This window comes from Jatropha curcas, chromosome 5 (genome assembly GCF_041381405.1).
Source record: "Jatropha curcas cultivar XTBG-Jc1 chromosome 5, XTBG_Jcur_1.0, whole genome shotgun sequence".
Classification (NCBI taxonomy): Eukaryota; Viridiplantae; Streptophyta; class Magnoliopsida; order Malpighiales; family Euphorbiaceae; genus Jatropha; species Jatropha curcas.
The window spans coordinates 4260943-4283810 of record NC_143155.1 but is presented as its reverse complement, the minus strand read 5'-3'; the positions used below and the strand labels follow the sequence as shown (position 1 = coordinate 4283810).

At 32.7% G+C, this 22868-nt stretch overlaps 1 protein-coding gene, 1 long non-coding RNA gene and 1 pseudogene across 2 annotated transcripts; 2 read left to right on the top strand and 1 right to left on the bottom strand.

The window, feature by feature from the left end:
- The first annotated feature begins 4773 nt into the window (after positions 1–4773).
- Positions 4774–18301, top strand: LOC105628986 (vesicle-fusing ATPase). The gene is made up of 13 exons (XM_089721793.1): positions 4774–5226; positions 5797–5892; positions 5964–6042; positions 6144–6194; positions 7787–7942; positions 8037–8206; positions 12005–12113; positions 12635–12734; positions 12837–12892; positions 13030–13092; positions 13173–13255; positions 17418–17551; positions 17813–18301. The coding sequence occupies exons 1-13, from the start codon at positions 5036–5038 to the stop codon at positions 17989–17991; spliced, it is 1467 nt and encodes a 488-aa protein (XP_089577919.1). The 5' UTR covers positions 4774–5035; the 3' UTR covers positions 17992–18301.
- Positions 13266–17411, top strand: LOC149496094 (uncharacterized; annotated as a pseudogene).
- Positions 18302–20183: 1882 nt separating the features above from the next.
- On the bottom strand, positions 20184–20956 carry LOC110008938 (uncharacterized). The gene is made up of 2 exons (XR_002283738.3): positions 20626–20956; positions 20184–20541 (listed from the first exon to the last, which is right to left on the bottom strand). It is a non-coding gene; the product is annotated as an uncharacterized LOC110008938 (long non-coding RNA).
- Between the last annotated feature and the right edge of the window lie 1912 nt (positions 20957–22868).

The window sequence follows — 22868 nt, the reverse complement described above, 5'->3', positions numbered from 1 at the left end:
GTAGAGAGGTGCAGCGCTGGAAAAAAAAGAAAGAAAGGGAATTTTCTAGATGGTTTGGGTCGAACCGGTTCGGTTCGATTCGATTCGGCCCAAATCATCGATTTTTAACTGGTTTTCAGCTTTTTCAATCGGTTTTCGATCCGGTTTCTCACAGTATTCGCACTAAAATATTAATATTAATTTACAGGCTATCGGTTCATTAAATTTAATTGGAAAATTTTTGAAAATAAAAATTCGGGTTGTTTCAAAACCTTAGTTAAACATAATTTTAATAATTTTAAGGTCCAAAATCTATCGACTTCAATGAATTAAAATAAATAAACCCCAAAATGTCTAATTAATTGAACTTTAAAATTAATTGAAGAAGAAGTCACTTCAATGGAATTTTATATTCGAGTTATACATTACTTTGCAGTGATATTAATCTGATCAAAGCAAATATTAAAAATAAAATATTCATATTGTTGACCTAACTAGTTCAGGACTCGGGCTTGGTTGTACTAGTTTCAATTGGCATGCATAGATATCCATATCTAAAATCAACACAGATGACAAGAGTTAATCATATTAATAAGTGAAGCACAAATGTAAAAGACAGAACCACAAAATTGCATCTAGCTTATTATATCATCAACCTTTATGATATAGAGGAACCTTACTATATTATCAAAGTCTGGAATTAGTATCACCCGTAAAAAACCAAATATAACAAGTGGGATTATGAAACCAAGCACCCTCTCTTTTTCACCTGATGTGGGATCCAATGACCTGACTATGTTTATCATGTTAATTACTCCCTCTATTCTCTTTATATATAGAAAAATGATTTTGCATAGGGATTAAGATGACAGTTTAACTGAATATTTTTTTATTTTATGCCAATGTATCCTTGAACAACATTAATTTGTCCATTAATTAAAAAGAGCCAACTTATACAATGAGACACCCAATGAAGCCTTAATTACGGGATTTGCAGCCAAAGATGGAGAGAAGGGGTGAGATAATGCATTAAACTTTTAAAATTCAAACTTTCCCAAGTTATGACTTTTCCCGTTTAAAATTTTTAATTTCCCTCATTTACATCAACTCTTGAGCAATTTCAAACATATGCGTGCAAATATAATAAAAATGTGGAGTTAAAATTTTTATTACTCTCACTGTCTCCTCAACTTCTACAATATGCCCACATATAAATTTGAAAGAAAACATGAATATGTAATTGCATTCATAGGCTTTAAAAAAAAAAAGCAATAGAAAAAAGGCAACAATAATAGTTGCATCATGAATCTATAATTTTTATTTTATCTCAATGACATTCCAATCTATTCGCTCATACATTCTCAAGATATAGCTACAACTTTCCAACTAATAGATTTGAACTCTTTACCTGACGAAGAACAAAGCATTGTGGTTGTTTTTGAAATGAGTCAATCCCAAAATATTATTGCAGACAACACAAAAACAAGAATACCTGATGATGTAAAAAATTTTGTAAGCACCATATTTTTTTCTAAGTTGTAACAAGGTAATATAAATGCGTGTAGCTATAAAAAAGTTATGGCCACATTTAGCATATATATGAAGTCATTTTAAGTATGTTATTCTCTCTCCTACATAAATTAATGGTAAAAAGGTAATGTCATATTTATTGCTTTAAGGGTACTAAAGTAATGTTATTCTAATGGGCCAGACTCATGATGAGTGAAGAATAATTTTCTTTCTTTATATAAAGAAACTTTTTAATTTGGGTGTTTCTTTTATATAGAAAAGTTTACTTTAAATGGAAACTTTTGGAAGGATGCCACAGAAAAAGTCCGAAATACCCTTATATCAGCTCTGTTATCAGTGTGAAAATTACTCACTAAACGAGAAAAGTGGCAGACAAAAAAGGAATGGCATAAAATCACTTGTGTTTCCAAAATATAACTGAGTGACTATTTTCTGTGTATATTTAACAGTGTGCTCGGCTTTATGGATGTGAGCACAAATATAAATGACAATTTATGTAATTATCTATAATATGAACGCACAATTGGAAGGTTGCATACTAATTTTAAAAGACCCTTTTATATTGATATTACACTTTATAAATATGTGCATGAATTTCGTTAACTTCGACTAACTTAATTTAATTTTTTAATTTAACTAAGTACTGATGAAAATTCCATGCTCATATTCATGTAGAAGAGAGAATAACATGATAGACTTAAATTTCAAAAACATTATTATATCTCTAACATTGTTTGACTAAAAATTTAAGGAACCATTAATATTTTTAGTTTATCTAACCATATCCATTAGTCTAAAGTGGGTCATGGCTCCTAGTCCTAGGTAGTAGAGTCACTATTTAGACATCATGTGTAATGAGATACTGTTGTGAATGATCAAACCTAGATCAAACAGGCAAATGATCAACGTTTTTACCACTAGGCTACCACCTCAGGTGCTAACTACTTCAAACATTTGTTCTTTCAAAGGTACTTATTTATATAACTAAATTAATTTGTAAATTATAAATAAATAAAATAAAATAATTATTAAATAGATATATCAAATCATGCCCATACATAAAAATTGTAGTAAATAAGTGTATTGGAGTAAATATTTCAATAATTATTATCTTAGCATAGTTAATTATGAAATTTTTTGCATATAAATAATTGAAATAACTATTATAATACTTATAGTTAATTATTCTATAATTATAATACTTAATATAGGAATAAAACATAAATAATAACTAGTACTAATATAAGAATTAAATATAAACAATAACTAATATTATCATTGTATGATTGTCATAACCCGTTTCCATGGGCTGGACTGACACTAAGGCCAAGGTAAGCTTAAGGCCCCCGAGGCCTGTAGTAAGCCTAAATTACAAAATTCAACTATATCAATATAAATGTCAAATAATCAGCCCATATTGTCATACATAATAAATCACATAATTATAATATACTTTGACCCAAATCTAGCAACTTAAACATTTTATAGCTCAGACCCAAATTATAATACGAATCATTCACAATATGGGCTAACTGATTTATGTATTCACATAAATAAATAATTAGACATCCATCTAAGTTTATTGGAAACGATTCTACAATTGCGGAGTTCATTAACAAATAGATATAAACAAATTCTTATACATATAGCTATATAGCAAAAAAAAATACTGAAACTATGAAATTTCTTTTCTAGCTCTGCGGTAAAGAAAACAGAGCTTAACCGGGACAAAGAAGAATTTACTACCTGGAAAAGTTAAACAAAAGATATATGAGTTTAATAATGAATAGTAACTATTGCATAACACAAGAATTCACACGAAATGCCTCCTAAAGTACTAAAATGAACACACCGCTAGTCAAGCATATAACATAACATCAGCATCTACAAATAATTACACTTTCAAGTAGTTAAATAAGTGGAAATTGGTCTGTGGCGTCACCGAAATCCCCGATGAGCGGTCCTCACACATTGCCCATCCTCTCATGACGTATGTATCAAGGAGCCGATTCTCCATACCTGGCCGACCGGTCTAATCCTCATTTGACCAGCCCTCTCCCTTATTTAATTTTTTATGCACTCTCTTTTCCTTTTCATGACAATAGGCGGTCACCCTGTGGTTTTTTATATAATCCATATCATCAGATGCACACGGGGGCGCCGATCTCCTCATATATGGCTGACGGTATCGAAAAGACCGCCTTCACTACCCCATGATGACCCACTTCATCCCAATTCCACACAAGCAAGACATAGCAAAATCACAACACAATTAATCAAACATTGCATTTAAATCCAGCTTATTAAATAAACAAAGATTATGCAAATGTACAAATATACAAACATATACAAATAAGTAGAAAAGCAATGAATGTTTATGCAATAAATTAAATAAATAATAATTAATTAAATAGGTGACTATAATATTATGTAGTAGTATCTCTATGCATGAAGCAAATACTAATGCACTATTTATTATAGAGGATAAGAGCTCTAGTTCTGGTTTTTGATTCAGGAGTAGCGAACGAGCTCGATCGACCAAGGAGAAGTTAAATTAAGAGGAGATAAATGAATAGAGTAAGAAATCTCTTTAAATAAATTAGCAACTAATTTACTAGCTATAATTATAAATAATTAAGATTCTGTCAAAATTTCGGAAGGCTATCAAGAATCATAGAAAAGAAAGCCAGAATGGGGGCTTTAAGACTCCATGAAATGGCAACTTCCTTTATGAGTTCTACTCAGAAATTGATTCAATAAGAATAAAGAGAGATGTTCTGAATGGAGAGCGATTTTAGTGGAAAGAGAGTACATAAGAGATAGAAAATAAAAAAAAAATTGACATGATATTTTTTAATTCATTTATCAGTTGACATAATAATGTCGCGTCAGCATTTAACCGGTTCTTTACCTGAAAATAGACTAATCGAACTTTCTTATTACTCTTTAAAAGTTCATACATTTTTTTAAGTGACAAATTGTAGCATAGAGCAACTAAGCAATACTCTCCATAGGAACCACGATTAAAAATAAGCCCACAAATTATACTACTTCAATTAACGATTAATGATGCTTGGCCATTGTTCTCGAACAATCCATTTATCGATTCGAAGATGGCTGTTGATAGGCGTAGTCTTCTTCGTCAACCCCCGGGTCATGTTTCGGGTTTAGACCGGATCTTTTGTCTTCTTCCTGGGGTTTCATCCCTTTCTCTAGTATCTTCCATTTATCCTTTTTGACCATTCATATAAAACGAGTAAACGAAAATAGAAAATTTTGTTTTATAACATAAATTAAAAAATTTATTCGTCTGAGGCAATTTACCATATTCCGTTCGTCACAGTTCAGGCGTCCTAGGGTGGCGAACCTTCAATCAAATATACCCTTTTCATAATCTTTCAACTATCTCTCTCCAAGTATCTAACCGCCTTTCCTGATATCTCTCTTGTTTTTCTGCTGTAACTTTTCTCTCTCTTCCTGTATCTTTGCCCTTTCCTGAAATCTCTCTCTTTGGTCTCCATTATTCATGGAGTCGAAAAGCATGTTGGTCATCTCAGTTCATGATAGTAATAGACACACCAATAAAGCTTATTTGAAATATATATCTGAGCAAAACCCGTCCCCAATTCCTTGCTTTCTGATTGGATTTTACCCTAAAAGCGGCTCCAAGCGTCGCTATGCAATACTCAATGGCAGCAGTTTTGTTGCGAGTCTGGGATATCCTTTCGAAATATGTATTCGTAACTTGTTTTTTCTTGTTTATAAACGAAATTCCATGAAAAAAAATCTTATCCCGTTCTGTAGTTTGCACTTTGTCCTTGGAGCGATTATCTGGAAATGAAATTTATTCAGGAGAAATTATATGCAAATGAATTTTCATTAAAAATTTTCGCTTACAAGTAAACTTTTTTGAGCTTGTGATTAGAGTTAATTAATTACTTGTTATGTTTAGAGTTCTGTTCAAGCATGACTGACTCTTTGGAGTAGATCCATAAGTAATTCTTATTATAGAATGCACACTCACAAAAGTTTAGAGTTGATCTGTGGATTCTATCAGTTTTGGTAAAATTTGGTTCAAGCATAATCAATTCCGTAGAATCAGAATTTTTTATTTTAATTGAATTTTCATTTATGCAAAACATGACATAATGGATTTGTAAATGAATTCCATAAAATTTCATGGAATAATTCATTTATACCAAACAAACTCTAATCCAAAACGGTGGTTAATTTTATATATTTGTGGCAAAGAACTTGTTTGTGCAATTGTTCCTTAATATCTTATACTGAAGATAGTTCTTTGCGAGAGAATGAAATTGCCCTCAATGAGGACCAGTGTGTGTCTGCCAATACTGCCATAGGAAATATGGTGACTGTTGAAATGTAAGTAGCAAACCGTAAATTTCAGTTTTATGAATTTCTCTTTGTGATATTCATTTTCCTACTATGATAAGATTTGAAGCTACCAATGGCATTGAAAAGATTGCGGAACTCTATGTATGGCTGGAGATGGATTGGCCTCAGGACAGAGAGGTATTGATATATTTCTCATTTCATTTCTCTTTTTGAAACAAGCTTAGTTGTTAATTCAAATACAAAGCTAATCTAGATATTGAATATTTTGATGTCAATAGATTGATGCTGAGGTCTTGGCGAAAAAGCTCATAAAGGCTTTCCATGACCAGGTTTCAGCTCCTCTTCTTCCTTGTGTTATGCTGTGTATGCATGCTTGAAAAAACATATCTATATATATATATATGTATTTTTGTTGGTTTTTTGTTTGCTCACCCCCTAAATATATCATAAACCTTTACTGAACATGGCGTTGAATTTATAATTTTTTAACATTATATAATTTCAACCGGAAGAATCAATGATGTAGCAGAATTTTCCTATTCAGGATTAGCTCATGAGATACAGTGGATCCAAGATACTTTTATTTCTTACGTTTTCAAAAACATGATAAGCTAAGTTGCTATGTAACATACATGCCAACTCTCTTATTAAATACAAAATTAATCTGCTAAAAATTTCGCTAGACCAACTTAATGAAATTTTCAATTAGATTGACGCCAAATTTGGTGTAGTTAGTTGGATCTAACAGCAAACTAACTAATACATGTTTCTTCAAATAACATATTAGACCTTACATTGTAAAGACTTGAGGATGTGTTTAATTCTGCTGATTCATACCCAGCAGCTATGTTGTAGGCATTTGGTAAGGATTTTAATAAGTATTTGATAACTGATGAAATCAACTGATGAAAGGATTTTAATAAGTAGTTGATAACTGATGAAAGTCCCAAAAGCTGATGGTTTCATCAGCTCCATTTTGGAGCTTTTTCATATTTGCTGGTAGCTGATTTGTACTTATATTATATTTAGCCTCTATTAACCTTATAAAAATAATTATTAATAAAATTAGTATTTTTTTTTAATGATTAATTTTATTATAGTCATTTAAAAATAAAAAAATTCTATTAAATATTATATAAAAAAATTTTAATAAGTATTTTTTTATTTATATAACACATTAAGATAAAAAAATATATTTACCTTAAAATTAAAAATAAAATATACATTGTTCACCATAATAGATAAAAACAAGTATATCCTTAATGGTTATTTTACATTTAAACAAGAACTGCTATCAAATTTTTACCAAACACTAATATTAATAGTTAACCGTTCTTATCCACAAGCTATTAGCAACTACTATCAGCTATCATCAGCTGCTCTGAACAGTTAAACCAGACGGTCTCTTAATTGAAATTCTGCTAAAAGTATTAGAACATGGATGTGGACTGAATTTCACTTCATTACATTTTTATGCAAAATAATGTACACAACTTTCATCAATAATTTTTGTCTTCATTCAGTACATATATTGTAAAGAATATGATAAATTTGAATTATTTGGTTGGTTTCACTATAAATTTGAATGTCTGTTAGATAATAAGTTTGGTTTCACTATAGAAAATTGCTGGCAGATGTATCGTGCTACCAGAGTACGTTGAGGTTATTTAACTTAATTAGAATAATTATTTTGCTTCTTGTTTGGTGTGATGCTAGGGTTGGTTTGATGTGTTGGTAATGATTACTTCCTTTTAAGTTTTAATTCCTCACCTCTTGCTTTGATTATGAATGGATATTGAATGTAATCACAGCTTTTTGGTGGTAGCCATTTATGCCTCTTATCCTATATTCCTTGCAACAAAATTCTCAGCATCTCTAAGTTTATTTGTTAACTTATACTCATGATAATTGTCAAATTCAGGTGATGCATCTAAATCAAAGAATACAATTTAGGTGTGGTGAATTCCATGGCAATTTCACTGTTAATCGTATCATTGCGGCCAGCAATGGTGCCATTTCTAGGCAAGGAATGCTTGACAAGGAGACTAAGATAGTCTTTGTGAGTGAAAATCTCAAGGTAATAAATTCTTTTTCAACTCTTAAGATGTTCTCTTGTCTTGTCTTCCATAGTGTGACATATCATGTCAAGTTCAAATTGATGTTTTCTGCAGATATTCAATCAAGCTCTAGCATCAAGAAAGATATTTCATAGAAATATAAATTTCACTAACATAGAGCACGACCTGATGGCTCTTGGAGTTGGTGGGATGGAAAAAATTTTTAAAGAAATATTTGAGAGGGTGTTTTCAATTCGTAGTCTTGACCCTGAGCTAGCTCGACGGTAAGATCCTCAGTGCTATTTATTTGACTTACCTGGAAGATTAATATCTGGTTATATTTACAATCTTGTCATTTCATGCATCTTTTTTCAATTTATTTTCTGCTTATTACAGAATCAGTATAGGTTGTTCCTAGATCTTGTTTTCATCAAATTATGAGTAAGAATTTTATTTTCATTGCATAGTTTTATCCATTTTGCATTTTTTGGCATAACAGAATCTCTTCTGCACTGGCCAAGGAATATCATATAATCATGCTCTCTTTTTCTTACCTGGTGCATCTTAAATTCCGGATTCTCATATATGGTCTTCTATCATTTCCCTGTTATCCTATAGGTTTACTTACACTTGCAAAAGTTTTAGAGCCCATGTTTCAATTCTGCAAAAATCCTCAGGGTACTTTTGTCGATCTTCTTGCAATCTGAATCTTTCACCTCAATTAAACAACTGGGATGGCTCTTTTTCAGTTACAAGTGTGATTGATCATGGTAATATGATGGTTGCATAGTGATTTGAAATATCTGGGTCTAACTCTCTGCTTAAGACCAATCTAGCTCTATCATTATTTTGTGGTCCTTCCTGTTTCATGCAAGTTTGCCTATATTCTTCTATTTCTGTTTCTCAATGTCTTCCTCCAAATTGTCTTGAAATCCCTATCTGCAAATGGTTATCCATTTACGAAGAATGAACCTTAGCTTTTATTCTGGATGGTTGATGCTGTCTTAAAGCAATGTCTTTTGCGTTGCATTGCTGCAACACGTGTGAAGGTGATGACAAATTGCCTTTATTCGCCATTTATGCCAGTCCAGAAATTCATTAGCGGTTTGAGTACCGCTGAATTTCACCATTTTTCTAAATTCTTTTTGTTAAGTGTCCTAGCGTAGGATCTCGTCACAGGTCTTCCTAAGGCCGAGGCCTTGGAATTGCCCTTATTCTTGTTTCTGCCTATGATGGATATAGAGTTAAGAACTCGTTAGAGGGAGTTCTCCACCTCAAGACTCTGTTAGGGTAGGGAGAGCCTTTATCTCGTAATTAATAGAAATGTTGCTTGAGTCTTTATTGAATAAAAGTGTGCCTCTTATATAAGAGAGACTTACAGCAGATAAGGAATTATAATAAAGTAGAAATTCCTACTAATTAGGAATCTTGCTGCTAAAAAGAATTATAATAAAAATAAAAGTTCTTACTATTAAGGATCCTTCTTATAGAAGGAAACTAACTCTAGCAATAATAACATAAAGAATACTAAAAAGTGAGAAATTGCAATATCAATTCTGCACCTCACGTGCCACACGTCTTGTATACTTTCTGTCTTTCTGTCCACAAATGCGTCAATAACACTTTTCTAGATTTTCCTACCCATTTGAATTGTCAAATTGCTGCGGAATTTTGAATATTCTTGCCTGACATGACCATTTTAGCATAAAGTGAAGAGAAAGTACTGAATCTATCTCTGTTTTTTTTCCTTCCAGTCTAATATTATTAATGTCTGCCATTTGCTCACTGATTTTTTTGGTTGCGAATATGAATAACTATTTACCAAATCCAACTGTGAAAAAAAAAAATTCAAAATCCTTTTTTGTATTCATGTGTTTGTGTGTGCGCGCGTGTATTCATGTGTTTCCTTTCTACAACCTCTAACACCCTGCATCGAGTGTTACACGTCATTCTCACCTGTTTTTGCCCTGTGAAGTGGCTTGGGTTATCTGGAATCTCTTCTTTAGCACTTTTGATGAGCAATGGTTGTCTAGAATCTTTAGAGACCTTTGCTGATGAAGAGGATTTGATTACACAAAGGATGCTAATATTCTTTGGTATATATATATATATATATATACACACGCACAAATATATATAAAGTCCTAAGGAGTCTTCTATGGAGAAATCTTCAAAACATAGAGCATATCTGTTAGTTTGTGGGGGTTTATACTTTTGGGCTTCTAGAGGAGTCTCTTTGAATATTATCCTACTCAATTGGAGGGCACTACACTTTACTTCCTTTCTATGTTTTTTGTTGCCATTTTTTTTTTCTTTGAATTATAGGAGGATTACTTGACCTCCATAGTGTACATTCATTTCTTTCTTTCTGAATAATATTTTTTTATCTGAAAACTTTGCCTTTTTAACTTCTTTTACTGAAGGGTGCAGTCTATTTAGTGCCATTTATCCGTTTTCCAATGCTTATTTTGGATTTGATCTGAAATCTAGCATATTAAAGTAATTTGAAATCGATGATGTTTAAACCTTTAGAATTTGGTATGCATTTCATTCAAATCAAAATCCATTAAATATGTGGCAATCCAAATGATGAATTTTAATCAAATTCAAGTCTTACATCCAAATATAGTAATCAAACACAAAAGTTATGAATTCGTAGCATGTTGTGTCCAAAATGGTGGGGAACTCTGATGTTTTCCAAAAACTTTTTACATGAAACATACATGATTTAAGTTTAAGTCCTTCGCGCGTGGCTGGGAACCTTACTGTAATGTCTGGTGACTTTTATTTGTGAAGCTTTATATTTTGGTCCCATTTAACATACATGTCTTAAGATTGAGTCGGCTTCTTGCTGGGATGCCTAGCGGTGACTTCTATCTGTGAAGCTTCATATTTTGGTCATATTCTTACTACAACTATCTGCAATCTTGCAAATCATTTGTGGTTTCTATCAAATAAATTCAATGATGAACTTACAGTGTTGTTTCTTTCTAATATAAGTCCCATTCCCTACATAAAATACAATTTAAATACCAGTCAATTGAGCTGTCGTGCATTTTAAACAAAGACTCCCATCAGTACCTTCAATTGCAATTTTTTTTTCTCGAAGAGTTCTAACCTTTCCATCTCCACAATAATAAACAGTCCCTTGTTTCTAATAAGAATAATGCATTGACCCGATCCTGTGTAGTGCTAGCAATAGCTTTTCTTCCTTTGGTAATAGTGCATGCACAATTGTTGTGATCATGCTGACCAGTCTATCTGAGTTTTTCTATATCAGAAATGAATCTTAACGTTGGTAGTTTTCCATATAGGATATAGTTAATACCTTTTTTTTTTGTTGTTAATACTAGTTTGGGAAGATTCTTATAAAACCTAGGAAGCCCTTTGATTGTGTATTAAAAAGAGAGCTCCCATTGTTTCCTTGAATACTATAATCTTCTTCTATATTGTCTCAAAACAGTCCTTTGCACCTTCCTGAGGAAGATTTTGATTCCAGAACATGTCTTACCTGCACTTTGCCCCATTTATTTGATTCTGCACTGAACTTCCTCAGAGTCTGAATTGCTTGCCTCTCTTCCCCTTTTGTTGTTTCTTTCAAACCTTAGCTGCAAATCATTCTCCTTTTGCCTCTCTCATATGACTAAACGGGTTTATTTTTTTAAAAGGTCTGAGACTCATTGTCTGCTATCTTCATCTTCATATTCAGTTGTACCCCTACTTGTTTTGCAGTTTATCCTTGTCATAGTTGCCATTGAATTTAGAATCTCACTTCAAGAGTGTGGCTGGGAAATCTGAGTTCTTGATAAATATCCTCTAAATAACAATCTATCCAGTATTGATAGGTAACATTATTTGTCCTTTGAAGCGTTTCTTGAGGTAATTCTGAGTTTCAATTATGTCGTCTTATGGGATCGCGAGCGTTTGTAATGATAAAGTTTTGAATTCTGTTTTATTCCACATTTAATTTTCTGCAATGGTTGAGGAAAAAGCATCATAATTTGCTGTGTTTCATTTATATATTTTCTTGTCTTTATAGATCTTTTATTCCTCTCATTCTAATTATTTTCTTAATACTGCAGATTAAACATAGCTCCTATCAGGGGGATACTTCTCCATGGGCCACCTGGGACTGGAAAAACGTTGTTGGTAAAAACAATTGCAAAAATTGTTGATGCCAAGCCACCTAAGGTTTCTTCTTGTCCCTCACCAACGCACATACATACTCATGAACTGGAGTGAGCAAAGTTTGGCAAAACTAAAAACCGCTGTGAACAGATTTAGTTCGATTATTCACTTTATCGGTTTCAGTTAGTAAAATAAATAAGTTCTGCCTAAAATCGAACCATTCTGACCCAGACGGAACCGAATGTTTTGGTTTCCAAACTTACTTCTATGCGTGTCTATTTCAAATAAAAATGAAAGTTTTGTTTTTACGTTTTGGTTCTGTTCAGAACTGAACTACATGTTTGTGTCCTAAAAGCATTTTAAAGGTTCTCTTAACAATTTGTAGTTAGCTGTCATAAAAATAAATGAATAAATTTGCCATGTGGTGTTTGCGGTGTATGTTCTGCTGCTATATTTTTCTCGTGCATTTTATACAATATGATGCAATGAAAATTTATAATATGTCAAAAACTCATATTCTGGAAATTTTTTTTCCTCATTGTTAATTGGATTTGAAACTTATAATTTTTCTACCCCTTGTGCAGGTTGTTGAGGGGCCTCAACTTCTGGCTAGTTTGGTCGGTGAATCAGAATCAAAAGTTAGAGAGCTGTTTCGTGAAGCTAGGGAGGATTTCAAAAAATATGGTATATGATTTGTATATGTTATACAATAATGTGTCTGCATTTTGTATACTCAGTTACCCTAATAGAAGTAATGTAAATTTATTATTGGTTTGCACTTTGCAGGAGAGCAAAGTCCCGTTCATATCATTATCTTTGATGAGATAGATTCAATTGCTCCGGTAAAATATTATATATTGTTGCTGGAACTATGGCATGGAGATTAATTTAGGATTTTGCTGGAACTATGGCATAAAGATTAATTTAGGAAGTGTGAATTTATGAAATCTATCTATTTGTTCTTGTCACTCTTATGTAGAAAAGGGGGACAACTCGCATGGAGAATGTGACTGACAGGATAGTTAGCCAATTGCTAGCCATGGTAATATATCTATTTATTTTCTATTTTAACCTCCTTGTTCAATTTTGGAATCTCAAACAAGTAAAATTTTATCAATCCAGATTGATGGCATGACGGAACTAAATAATATTCTTATTGTGGGAACAACAAACAGAATGGAATTAATTGATGAAGCACTCTTGAGGTATGCCATTATCTTTCATATATTTCAATAATCAAATTATCTTACATGTTAAATCACAAATATGATTTTGAGTGCTTCATAGAATATTTTATTTTTGATATTTTATCGAAATGAGTGTTCTTGCATAAGGGTTAGTAATGCTTGCGGATTGGGTTTGGAAAACTGTACCCGATCCGACAAGGAACTTTTGCTCCTAATACTTCAACCAACTCGCCTCAAGTTGGCTTCTACCTGCTTTTTATCGTTTTATATATTTTGTTATTGTTTCCTTCAAAAATAAAATATTTACAATTCTTCATTTTAGTTCCTTTCAAGTACATATATTTGTACTATTTGTACTCTTTTGGTTCCTTTCAAAACATACACTGCTCATTAATAAACGGATCGAGTAATATGCCCATTACGCCTTCGGAGAATATAAAGTATCTTAGGGGAATGGAAAGGGGAAAGGTAGTTAGGCCCTCCATGTGTTGACACATGCACCAGTGCATGAGTGACTTTCCGGTCTCTTGTTTCGCCGGTGACTATGCTACGTGACTTCCTTTGCTTGGGCAACCTCCCTTAACTATTGCTCAACCTATTTTCTTTTTTTTTACACACCTAAAGGGAAACAACCACCTCAGTTGTTATAGCAAATATTTTTTTTGTGATTTTGACCTTGGTTTTCTCTTTTCTTGGTGCTCTTTTTATTTGCTATTGGTTCCGATTCTGTTTATTTTTAATTTCTAGTGTTTGTTTATTAGGTTGGTGTTAAGTGATGTGTGATGAAACAAAAATAAAATAAAATAGAAACAAAAATTCTTTCTTAATGATAATCTATCTTTACAAATAAGTCCAGTGAAACTTGATGGTTCTAATTACCTTATTTGGTCAATATCTTGTCTCTTACTTATCAAAGCTCGAGGATTGGGGATATCTTATTGCAGATAAAACCCAACTAGAAACAATCAGCCTGGTGTATCCACAATCGGATTCTAAAAATTTACTTGTGATATGTTGGACATATGGAAAATATGGAAATTATAGAAATTAATTAGTTAGTTTATTAGCTTAAATAGGATTCAATAAACGATGGATTCCTAATTAGTATAGGATTCTAGATTTTAGTTAGTCTATTCCTAAATAGACTAAACTTCTATTTTTAGAATTTTCTAGTTTATCATTGTAACCTGTATTAAAGAGGTATTATTGCTATTAATAAAGTAAGTTAGAATCTTTCCCAAACACAATGTTGGAGCTCTCTTGAATGAGGTTCCATGATGTCGAGCTCCCTTTGATGAGTTTGAACATAATTCACAATAGGTTGCTCAAAGAATTGTAATAAGAAGTAGATCTTGGAATCAGATTTTCTAGTGAATCGCCCTGTGACAAGATCCTGGTCTAGGTAACATAAGAATTTGGTATCAGAGCCAAACACCATGGCCAATCAAGGATAGTGTGAGGAATTGAGAAATCTGGTGGCAGAATTGGAAACAAGAATGAACACACAACATCAACAATTATCTCAACAGCTGGAAACTCTACTTGCTCTTACCAACCAGTTGCATGGCAAGGGGCCAACTGAGGAAATAGATGTGGGGCACAACAGTTTAGGCCAGACAAGTTGTGTGGAGGATAGGCAGCAACTGCGAACGAAGCATACTGAAACTGTTGGTGGCATCAATAGCAGCGGAATTGTGCTGCGTTATACTAAGCTCGATTTTCCTACATATGATGGCAATAATGACCCCTTAATCTGGTTGCACAGATGTGAACAGTTTTTTGCCAATCAACAAACTGCAGCAAGGGACTGAGTCAGCCTAGCTGCCTTCCACATGTTGGGAGAAGCCCTATGGTATTACAAGTTGCAGCAAGAAGAACCAGACCTCATGTGGAACAAATTTGCATAATATTGTACTCTCAGATTTGGGCCACCCTTGCAAAGCAATCTGCTCGGGACAGTCAATTTAAAGCAAACAGGGACAGTAGAGGAGTATCAATGTCAGTTTCAGGGGCTGCTGGCTTGCGCAAATTCGGTGCACCGTGATCAACAGGTGGATTTATTCACGGTTGGGCTAATAGACTCTATTCAATTAGAGGTTGAGATGCAATCTCCAGCCACCCTTGCACGCCATGAGCCTGGCTAGGGCTTTTGAGAAGAAGCAACAACTGCCTTCAGTGCCGCACCACCATGGTACCATCTCTTTTCCTGTCACCAAGTCCAAGAACTCCGTTCACAAACCAATTGCATCCCGAGGTAGTGCAGCTCCTGCTCACTCCAAAAGCGCCTCCTCTCCCTTTATTAAAAATTTAACAAAGGCAGAAATGGAGGAAAGATAAGCCAAGGGATTATGTTACGATTGTGAAGATTTGTTTGTTTGAGGGCACCAGTGTAAGAGGCTGTTTTGGTTGGAATTTGATAGTGCACCAAACTAATCCATTCAATAACATGACAGATATAGAAATTATGGAAATTAATTAGTTAGTTTACTAGCTTAAATAGGATTCAATAAAATATGGATTCTTAATTAGTATAGGACTCCTAGATTTTAGTTAGTCTATTCCTAAATAGACTAAACTTCCTATTTTTATAATTTCCTAAAGAGGTATCATTTCCAAACCTGAGATTGATGCTCTCTCTAACAAGGTCCAAAGGTGTCAAGCTTCCTTTGATGAGTTTCAACATAATTCACAATAGGTCACTTAAAGAATTGTAATAAGAAGCAAATCTTAGAACCAAAGTTTCTAGTGGATATGAAAGACAGAAGCTATATCACTAGTGGATATGCACTTAACAGAACTTGTGCCAGAAATAGGTGCGAAAGAACCATCAGCAATGCGAACAGTTTTTTTGCCAGTACAAGATGAATAGGTTAAACATTTATGAAAAGAGTCTGTCATATGTTTGTTTGTTCCTGAATTTATAAACCATGAATCATCAATAGGATTAGTAAGAAGGGCCATACCAGATTACACAAAATTAGAAGTAGCTGCGGTGGATGAAGAGTGAAGTTTTGACAAAAAGCTGTAACAATTGTACCTCTTCAATAGAAAAATTCCTAGCAGAAGATGTTCAGGTAGGTGTGCAACAAGTCTAGTCGAACCGATCCTTTTACCACCACGACCCATGCTTTTACTCTCACGACCTCTAATCAGTCGTTGAAGTAATTTCCAACATGTTTCTGTGGTTTTAAAACAATTCCCATGATTTATTGAAATTAGATAATTACTAGGATGGGAGAACACAACAGTGCAGGGACAGATAAAAACCCAAAGAACAGTAGCAAAAAACGATTTCGAAATAGCCGAAGCAAAGAAAATGGTCACTAATCAGGCTGTACTGGATAGGAATGAATTCACCGGAAGTGGACGAACCTGCCGGAGTAGGTCCCGCCGAGAGAGGATGCCGGAAGGTGGCTTCATGCGCCGGCGCCTCCATGCGCTGGAAATTCAATCGGCGCGTGAGCTAACGCGCTTCGTCGCACGGCCACCAGATTTTAGGGTTTGGGTCGCCCACGGCTGGGCTTTCTTCTAGGGGTGGCAGTGTACTTCAACTCCACCCAGAAACCTACTGATCTTGAAAAAAGTTCTGGTACCCTGCTGCCTATACGATTTCCGATCTGGTTCGGTTTTGGTTCAAAAAAGGCCAAAAGAGTTTGGTTTTGGCTCTGATACCATGTTGATTTTAAGAACAGGTCTGGGAAAAATTTGTTATGTATTTCTTATATTTTAATGAGATCCTATACATCCTATTTATACACAAGTATCAAATTCTAAATAGGAAAAGAACGAATAAGGAAAGAGCAATATACACTCCTAAATAGCCTATACAAGGATACTCCAAATCAACAAAGTCAACAATTATTGTTCAAAAATTTAGGCTGTTCAATATATATGTTGTATGTTTGTTCGTATATGTGTACATATAAAGAAATTCTTGACTTGTTATGTGTCAATTTTTTTTGTCATTCGACTTGTTATGAATGTTTTGTAGTATTTTATTTTATGCTGTTTGCAAAATCTTTCAATTTTGTGGACTGTCCGACAAATGTAATTGAAAAAGCGAGTTTGACAACTTTAAGTTTGCCTTTGCCTTCTTTCTACATCATTGTGGGATTATAAATGTTTTCTTCTATGTTTTAAGTAAATTGTACTTTATTGAAACTTAAGTTTTGTCACACAGACCTGGAAGGCTTGAACTCCACATTAAAGTAGACCTTCCTGATGAGGAAGCTCGTCTCAACATATTAAAGGTGCATGCTAATACTTTGGAGCAAAGGGGTTACATCCAACCAGATGTAAACCTTGAAGAGATAGGTGAGTAATTATACGTCCAAAACCTGTTTTTGACAAGAGTCGCATGATCTTTCAACTTGGTATGGTAATTTTTTCCTTTTAAATTTGGAACAAATAATACATCTCTGAAATTATTGGAAATAAGAACAACGCAGTGGTGATTTATTTGGTAATTTTCAGTTTGTTTCAAGTCTTGGACAAAATAGAATGTTGTGTGTGCATATATAATAAGATCAGTACTAACTTGTTGCACCTTGAACTCTGTTTTGGTTTTCTATGCAGCTTACATGACAGATGGTTGGAGTGGGGCTGATCTTGCTGGTGTTGTGAGATCTGCCTTCTCTCATGCACTTAATCGCACACGTTCTGATGAAGGAGTCATTTGCGAGAGCCAGATAAGGCTATACCAATATGATTTTCTCCATGGTATCCACAGTATTCCCCGAGGATTTTTAGCTTAGTTGGTTTGAGTATATAAGATTTTCTCCCGCTTTCCTGTTGTGTGTATTGTAAACTTGTGTTATAAATAAATGTGTTTGAGTGTTGTATAGCCTATAAACTTATCTCACGGCTCACAGGTTTTTTCAAACAAAAATGTTGGTGTTTGGAGCTTAAACCAACACAATTAGTTTCCCATTGGGATCTCTGTTTTTCTCTTTCCAGATTGAAGGATCTTAGTGTAGAAAGTATATTGTGCAATAATATTACTTGTAATAACATCTGAGATGAAGTTTTTCAAAATTAATGTCAAACATTTAAGGATCTTAGTCATTCAGGTATCGATGCTTTGAGATGTTCTAGAACATTAAGATATTAATTTATATTTCATGCATTATTATTTTCATTTATAATGAAAGTCATGTTTTTCAAAAATTTTCATAATTAAAACCATACAAACCAAGATGGTTGGATCCAATTTGATTTTGACGACAACTTTGATTCTATTCAAATTTGTTTATAACAATTGCTAGTAATTGTAACTAATTGAAGAAGCATACTAACCTTATTATGAACTCAAAACGACAGAATGAATTAAGGAAGTCTTTACTATAATAATTTTTTATATATGGTTTGATAATAAATTCAAATACTTATTTAAAAGTTAATATATGATATCTATTATTTTTTTCTTATACAGTCCGATTTTATAACATATGTTAGTGGATTATATGAGTTTCTGTCCCACATGGAAAAGATACAAAAGTAAATTATATATTAATATTATCATTATTTAATAAAATTTGAAATTAATTATTTAAATAGTACAAGTAATTGTTTTTAACAGTTATGAAATACGTTATTAATTTTGAAATTAATAAACTGCTAAGTGTCCGTTGAATACAGAATTTACGTATGTTCAAGGTTTCCTTATTGTTTGATCATGTTTTCTTTAGAGAAATACTGCTATTATATCCGAAATTCAATTATAGTGGGCACTTTTAATTCTTTAAGGATATTAAACACACTATTAAAGAATTTTTTCTATTTTTTCATATTCTGTATCTATTATTTCTAACAACATATGCTTAAATGTAAATCCATTGTTTTTTTTAATCTCTATACGTCTTTTTTTTCCTAAAAAAAATAATTGTTGCCCTATAAATGGTTAATGATATTATTTTTTTTTTGCATTTTTATTGGATTATTATTTTGAAAATAAAAAATAAAGAAATAATTACTCTTTTCACTTTTGAAGTATATACGTTTGATAGCTTGACTTATCCCCATAAGAATATATTATTATTTAAAATTAGATTTGTGTTGTTTCTTTTAAACAACTTATCCACATAAGAATATATTATTATTTAAAATTAGATTTATATTGTTTTCTTTTAAAGGACATTAATATGCATTTTGAGTTTGATTTTATTTCAAAGGGTTAATTATACATTTGATGTCTCAATTTATCAAATTTTTTTATTTTGGTATCTCAACGAAAAATATTTGCAATTGAGTGTTTAAACCGTTAAAAAATTTTCAATCAAGTGTATTTAACTTACATGACTTGCTGGAATTACAAATAAGAAATGCAGAGCCAACTTGATATTTTAAAATGTGCTGATTATATTTTAAGTGGGTATGCAACGTCAGATTCATATGTTAACCCATATAACAAAACTCATCTCTATTTTCCCTTGTCTCTTCCCTCTCTTGAACAAAAGTAAAAAAAAAAAAAAAAAGGCTCTAATTTTGATATTTACAGCAAAAAAACAAAAGGAAGCACAAACTCAAAAGCGTTTTCTTTCTCTGCAGCCATCAATTAAAAAGTTGTGTTTATCGTTACTATTACTACCTCATGCTTTGTTTTTGTAGTTTGTTGAACAACAATAATAATACATTAACTTATGTTGGTGCCATGTCTAAGCCGCCGCCACCACCACCAAACCCACCACCCTTCTTCATTATCAACTATGTTAAACCTTTTATCATAATACTTTGATCCTTCTCCATCACCATCATCAACAAGATTACTACTATTCTAATTCAAAAACTCATTTCTTAATCTTGATATAATATGGTGTAAAAACTTTAAGATTTGAAACTAATTGCATTTAGTAGACTCATCCTCTTCAACCCAATAATTTCTCGGCAACTAATCATAAAATATGCCTCATTTTCTTTCAATTCAAATTCCTCATCCAAAAACCATAACTTTGAGTAAATAAATAAATCAATTTTCAACAAAATAGGACAATTTCAAATAGTTTAGTCCCAAGTAAATCAAGAAAGAACCTAGAAGGAAGGCAATAAAATTCTAACTACAGATAAAAATTCAAATTTTGCCCCAAAAAAAATGGAAAAACAACTAAGAACTTTAAAGGCCCAATACAATCTATTTATACTATACCAAAATTGAAACTTTCTATGAACCTAGTCAACAATAATAACAAAATTCATTCTGAGAGGGAGAGCAAAGGCATCCAATTGCTATTCTCGAAGCGACCACCATTCCTAACAGGACCAATCAACACACTAGGATTTCTATGTTTACAAGCAAGGCTAGTACTTCTCTGTGTAGAATGTGAGACAGATATTAGATTTGGATAAAAAAAAAAAAAAAAAAAAAAAAAAAAGAAGAGATATAAGGGTTTTACCTGAAGAGGGTCGGATCTCCTATGACTTCTTGATGAAACGTTTTGAAGTTTGGAGAAGAGATGAAGCGACAACGATGGTGGGTAGTTTTAGAGTTTGGAGGAGAGGTGAAGCCACAATGATGGTGGGTCGAGTGAGAGAGAGGGCGTTTGCTTTGGCAAAGCTGTTGGCAGTTAATTTGACAAATCATCAGTTGACATCTCAGCAAATTTTTCATATCAGCATACTTTCCATCGTGACTTGACAACACGTTTCGTATTTGTAAATTTGGCTAGCCATGTTAGCTGGAGACAAAAGATTTTTAACAGTTTAAACTACTGATTGTAAATGTTTTTCGTTAAGACACCAAGATAGAAAATTTGATAAGTTGAGACATCAAATTTAATCCTATTTCAAATGGCAGAATATATAAATTCACCCTTGAATTTTATAATTTTAACCTTGTGACACCCTAAACTTTGTGAATGATCTATTATGCACTTAAACTTGTAAATTTTAGTAATATTACACACATTTTATCATTGATATGATAATATCAATAATTTTTAGGATTTTTATTTTTATCTGCAAAATATTGACTTAATATGTAGTTAGTATGACATTTGAAATAATAATTTTCATAAATTTTAACTTTTTAATAAGTGCTTAATTGATATAATTTTTTAGGTTAAAGTATTTAATAAAATAATCGTAGTGGTATTTTCTATTATATCAGTAATAATGGTATTTTCTAAAAATATATATTATATCACTAATAGTGGTATTTTCATGTTTTATGTATCCATAATTAATGCTTTATAAAAATATATGATTCATTAATTAACAATAATTCTAATTCTTCTATTCATTGATCAACAAAAGTTCTAATTAACCTCAAGACTTGTACCTATCTGACCTCAGTCTGCCCCTCCCATGAACTACATGAGGAGCACGTACAACACTTTCATTTTTGTTAACATATTCTATTTTTCCAGTGGCAATTGTGTTCTCTACAAGCATCTTTTGGGCTTCTAGGTCATCACAATCATCATCATCCATTACTAGCAAGTTGTCATCGATTATTTTCCTCTCCATCACCTTGTAAGCTGTCATGCCTAGTTCATTGTTGGCTTATCGAGATTCCACCGTTATAGGATGAATAATGTGGCAGTATATCAGTAAATTATGTCATCTATCTCTTTTTGTACTTTCTTAAACACTTTGTTAGCGAAGACTTTTTGGAATTGCTTCTTAAACATATACTTCGACTGACATTTATTACCTTATACATTGAATTGTGCTTCTCTTGGAATTTCTTCTCTATCTTGTCACATATAGCAATCTCATATTGCTCTACAAACTGTTTTTGCGTTCTCCTTGAATTAATATTTCCATCAAAATATGCGTGCATAATCTCACTTCTCTATATAGACAACATTCCAACCCAAAACCAATTATTCAGATACATTGGCACCCATTCTTGCATATCAAAATACAACTTCAAAAGCCACTCATTTCCTTGTAGCCTATACTCAATTAGAAAATTCGACCATCTTCTTTCACACATTTCTTTGCTAAAGCTCTTGAATACAAGTGCTTTAAATGCAATCACACTATTGCCATGATCACTGACACCTTTTAACTTCTCAGGTAACTTGTATAAAATATGCCACAAACAAAACTTGCAAGGTAAATTGGTGGCATGCATATGTTATTATGTTGGATTTTATTATAGCAATAAACAAGATGATTATGACTAAATTTAGTATGGGTGCACTGTGTTAGGAAAAACTTATCTAACAACTTTCCTTATGCTCTCAGACTGATCTGTCATAATAGCCATGGGATAGATCATAGCCATTACTTCAAGCTATGTTTCAAACACCCACTTGAAAGTTGCTGCATCTTCATGTGCTATAAGAGCACATCTTAACAAAATGGATAGTTTGTGGTGACTTATTCCATCAATTGTAGCAAATGGCATTCTATATCTATTTACAAGGTATGTTGTGTCAAAAGTAACTACATCATTGAACTCTTTGTGCGCGACTATACCATGTGGTTGCACCCAAAAGACATTCGCAAGCCTGTCATTGGGATTAACTTTCATCAGATAAAAGAAATTAGTATTTTTCGTTTGCAAATGGACGAAAAATCTATGTTTTTCTTCTGCGTCCCGTCTTGTATATGTTCCTTCCTCCTTTTCTCTATGTAATTTTTGCAATCTTTTGGCAAACAACTTAGTTTATCCGGTCTGCCTTCTTGC

Coding starts and splice junctions, on each gene's coding strand:
- LOC105628986 (XM_089721793.1), top strand. CDS start 5,036: ATGGAGTCGAAAAGCATGTTGGTCATCTCAGTTCATGATAGTAATAGA. Junction 8,207..12,004: donor GACCCTGAGCTAGCTCGACG/GTAAGATCCTCA, acceptor TTAATACTGCAG/ATTAAACATAGCTCCTATCA. Junction 12,893..13,029: donor AGATAGATTCAATTGCTCCG/GTAAAATATTAT, acceptor ACTCTTATGTAG/AAAAGGGGGACAACTCGCAT.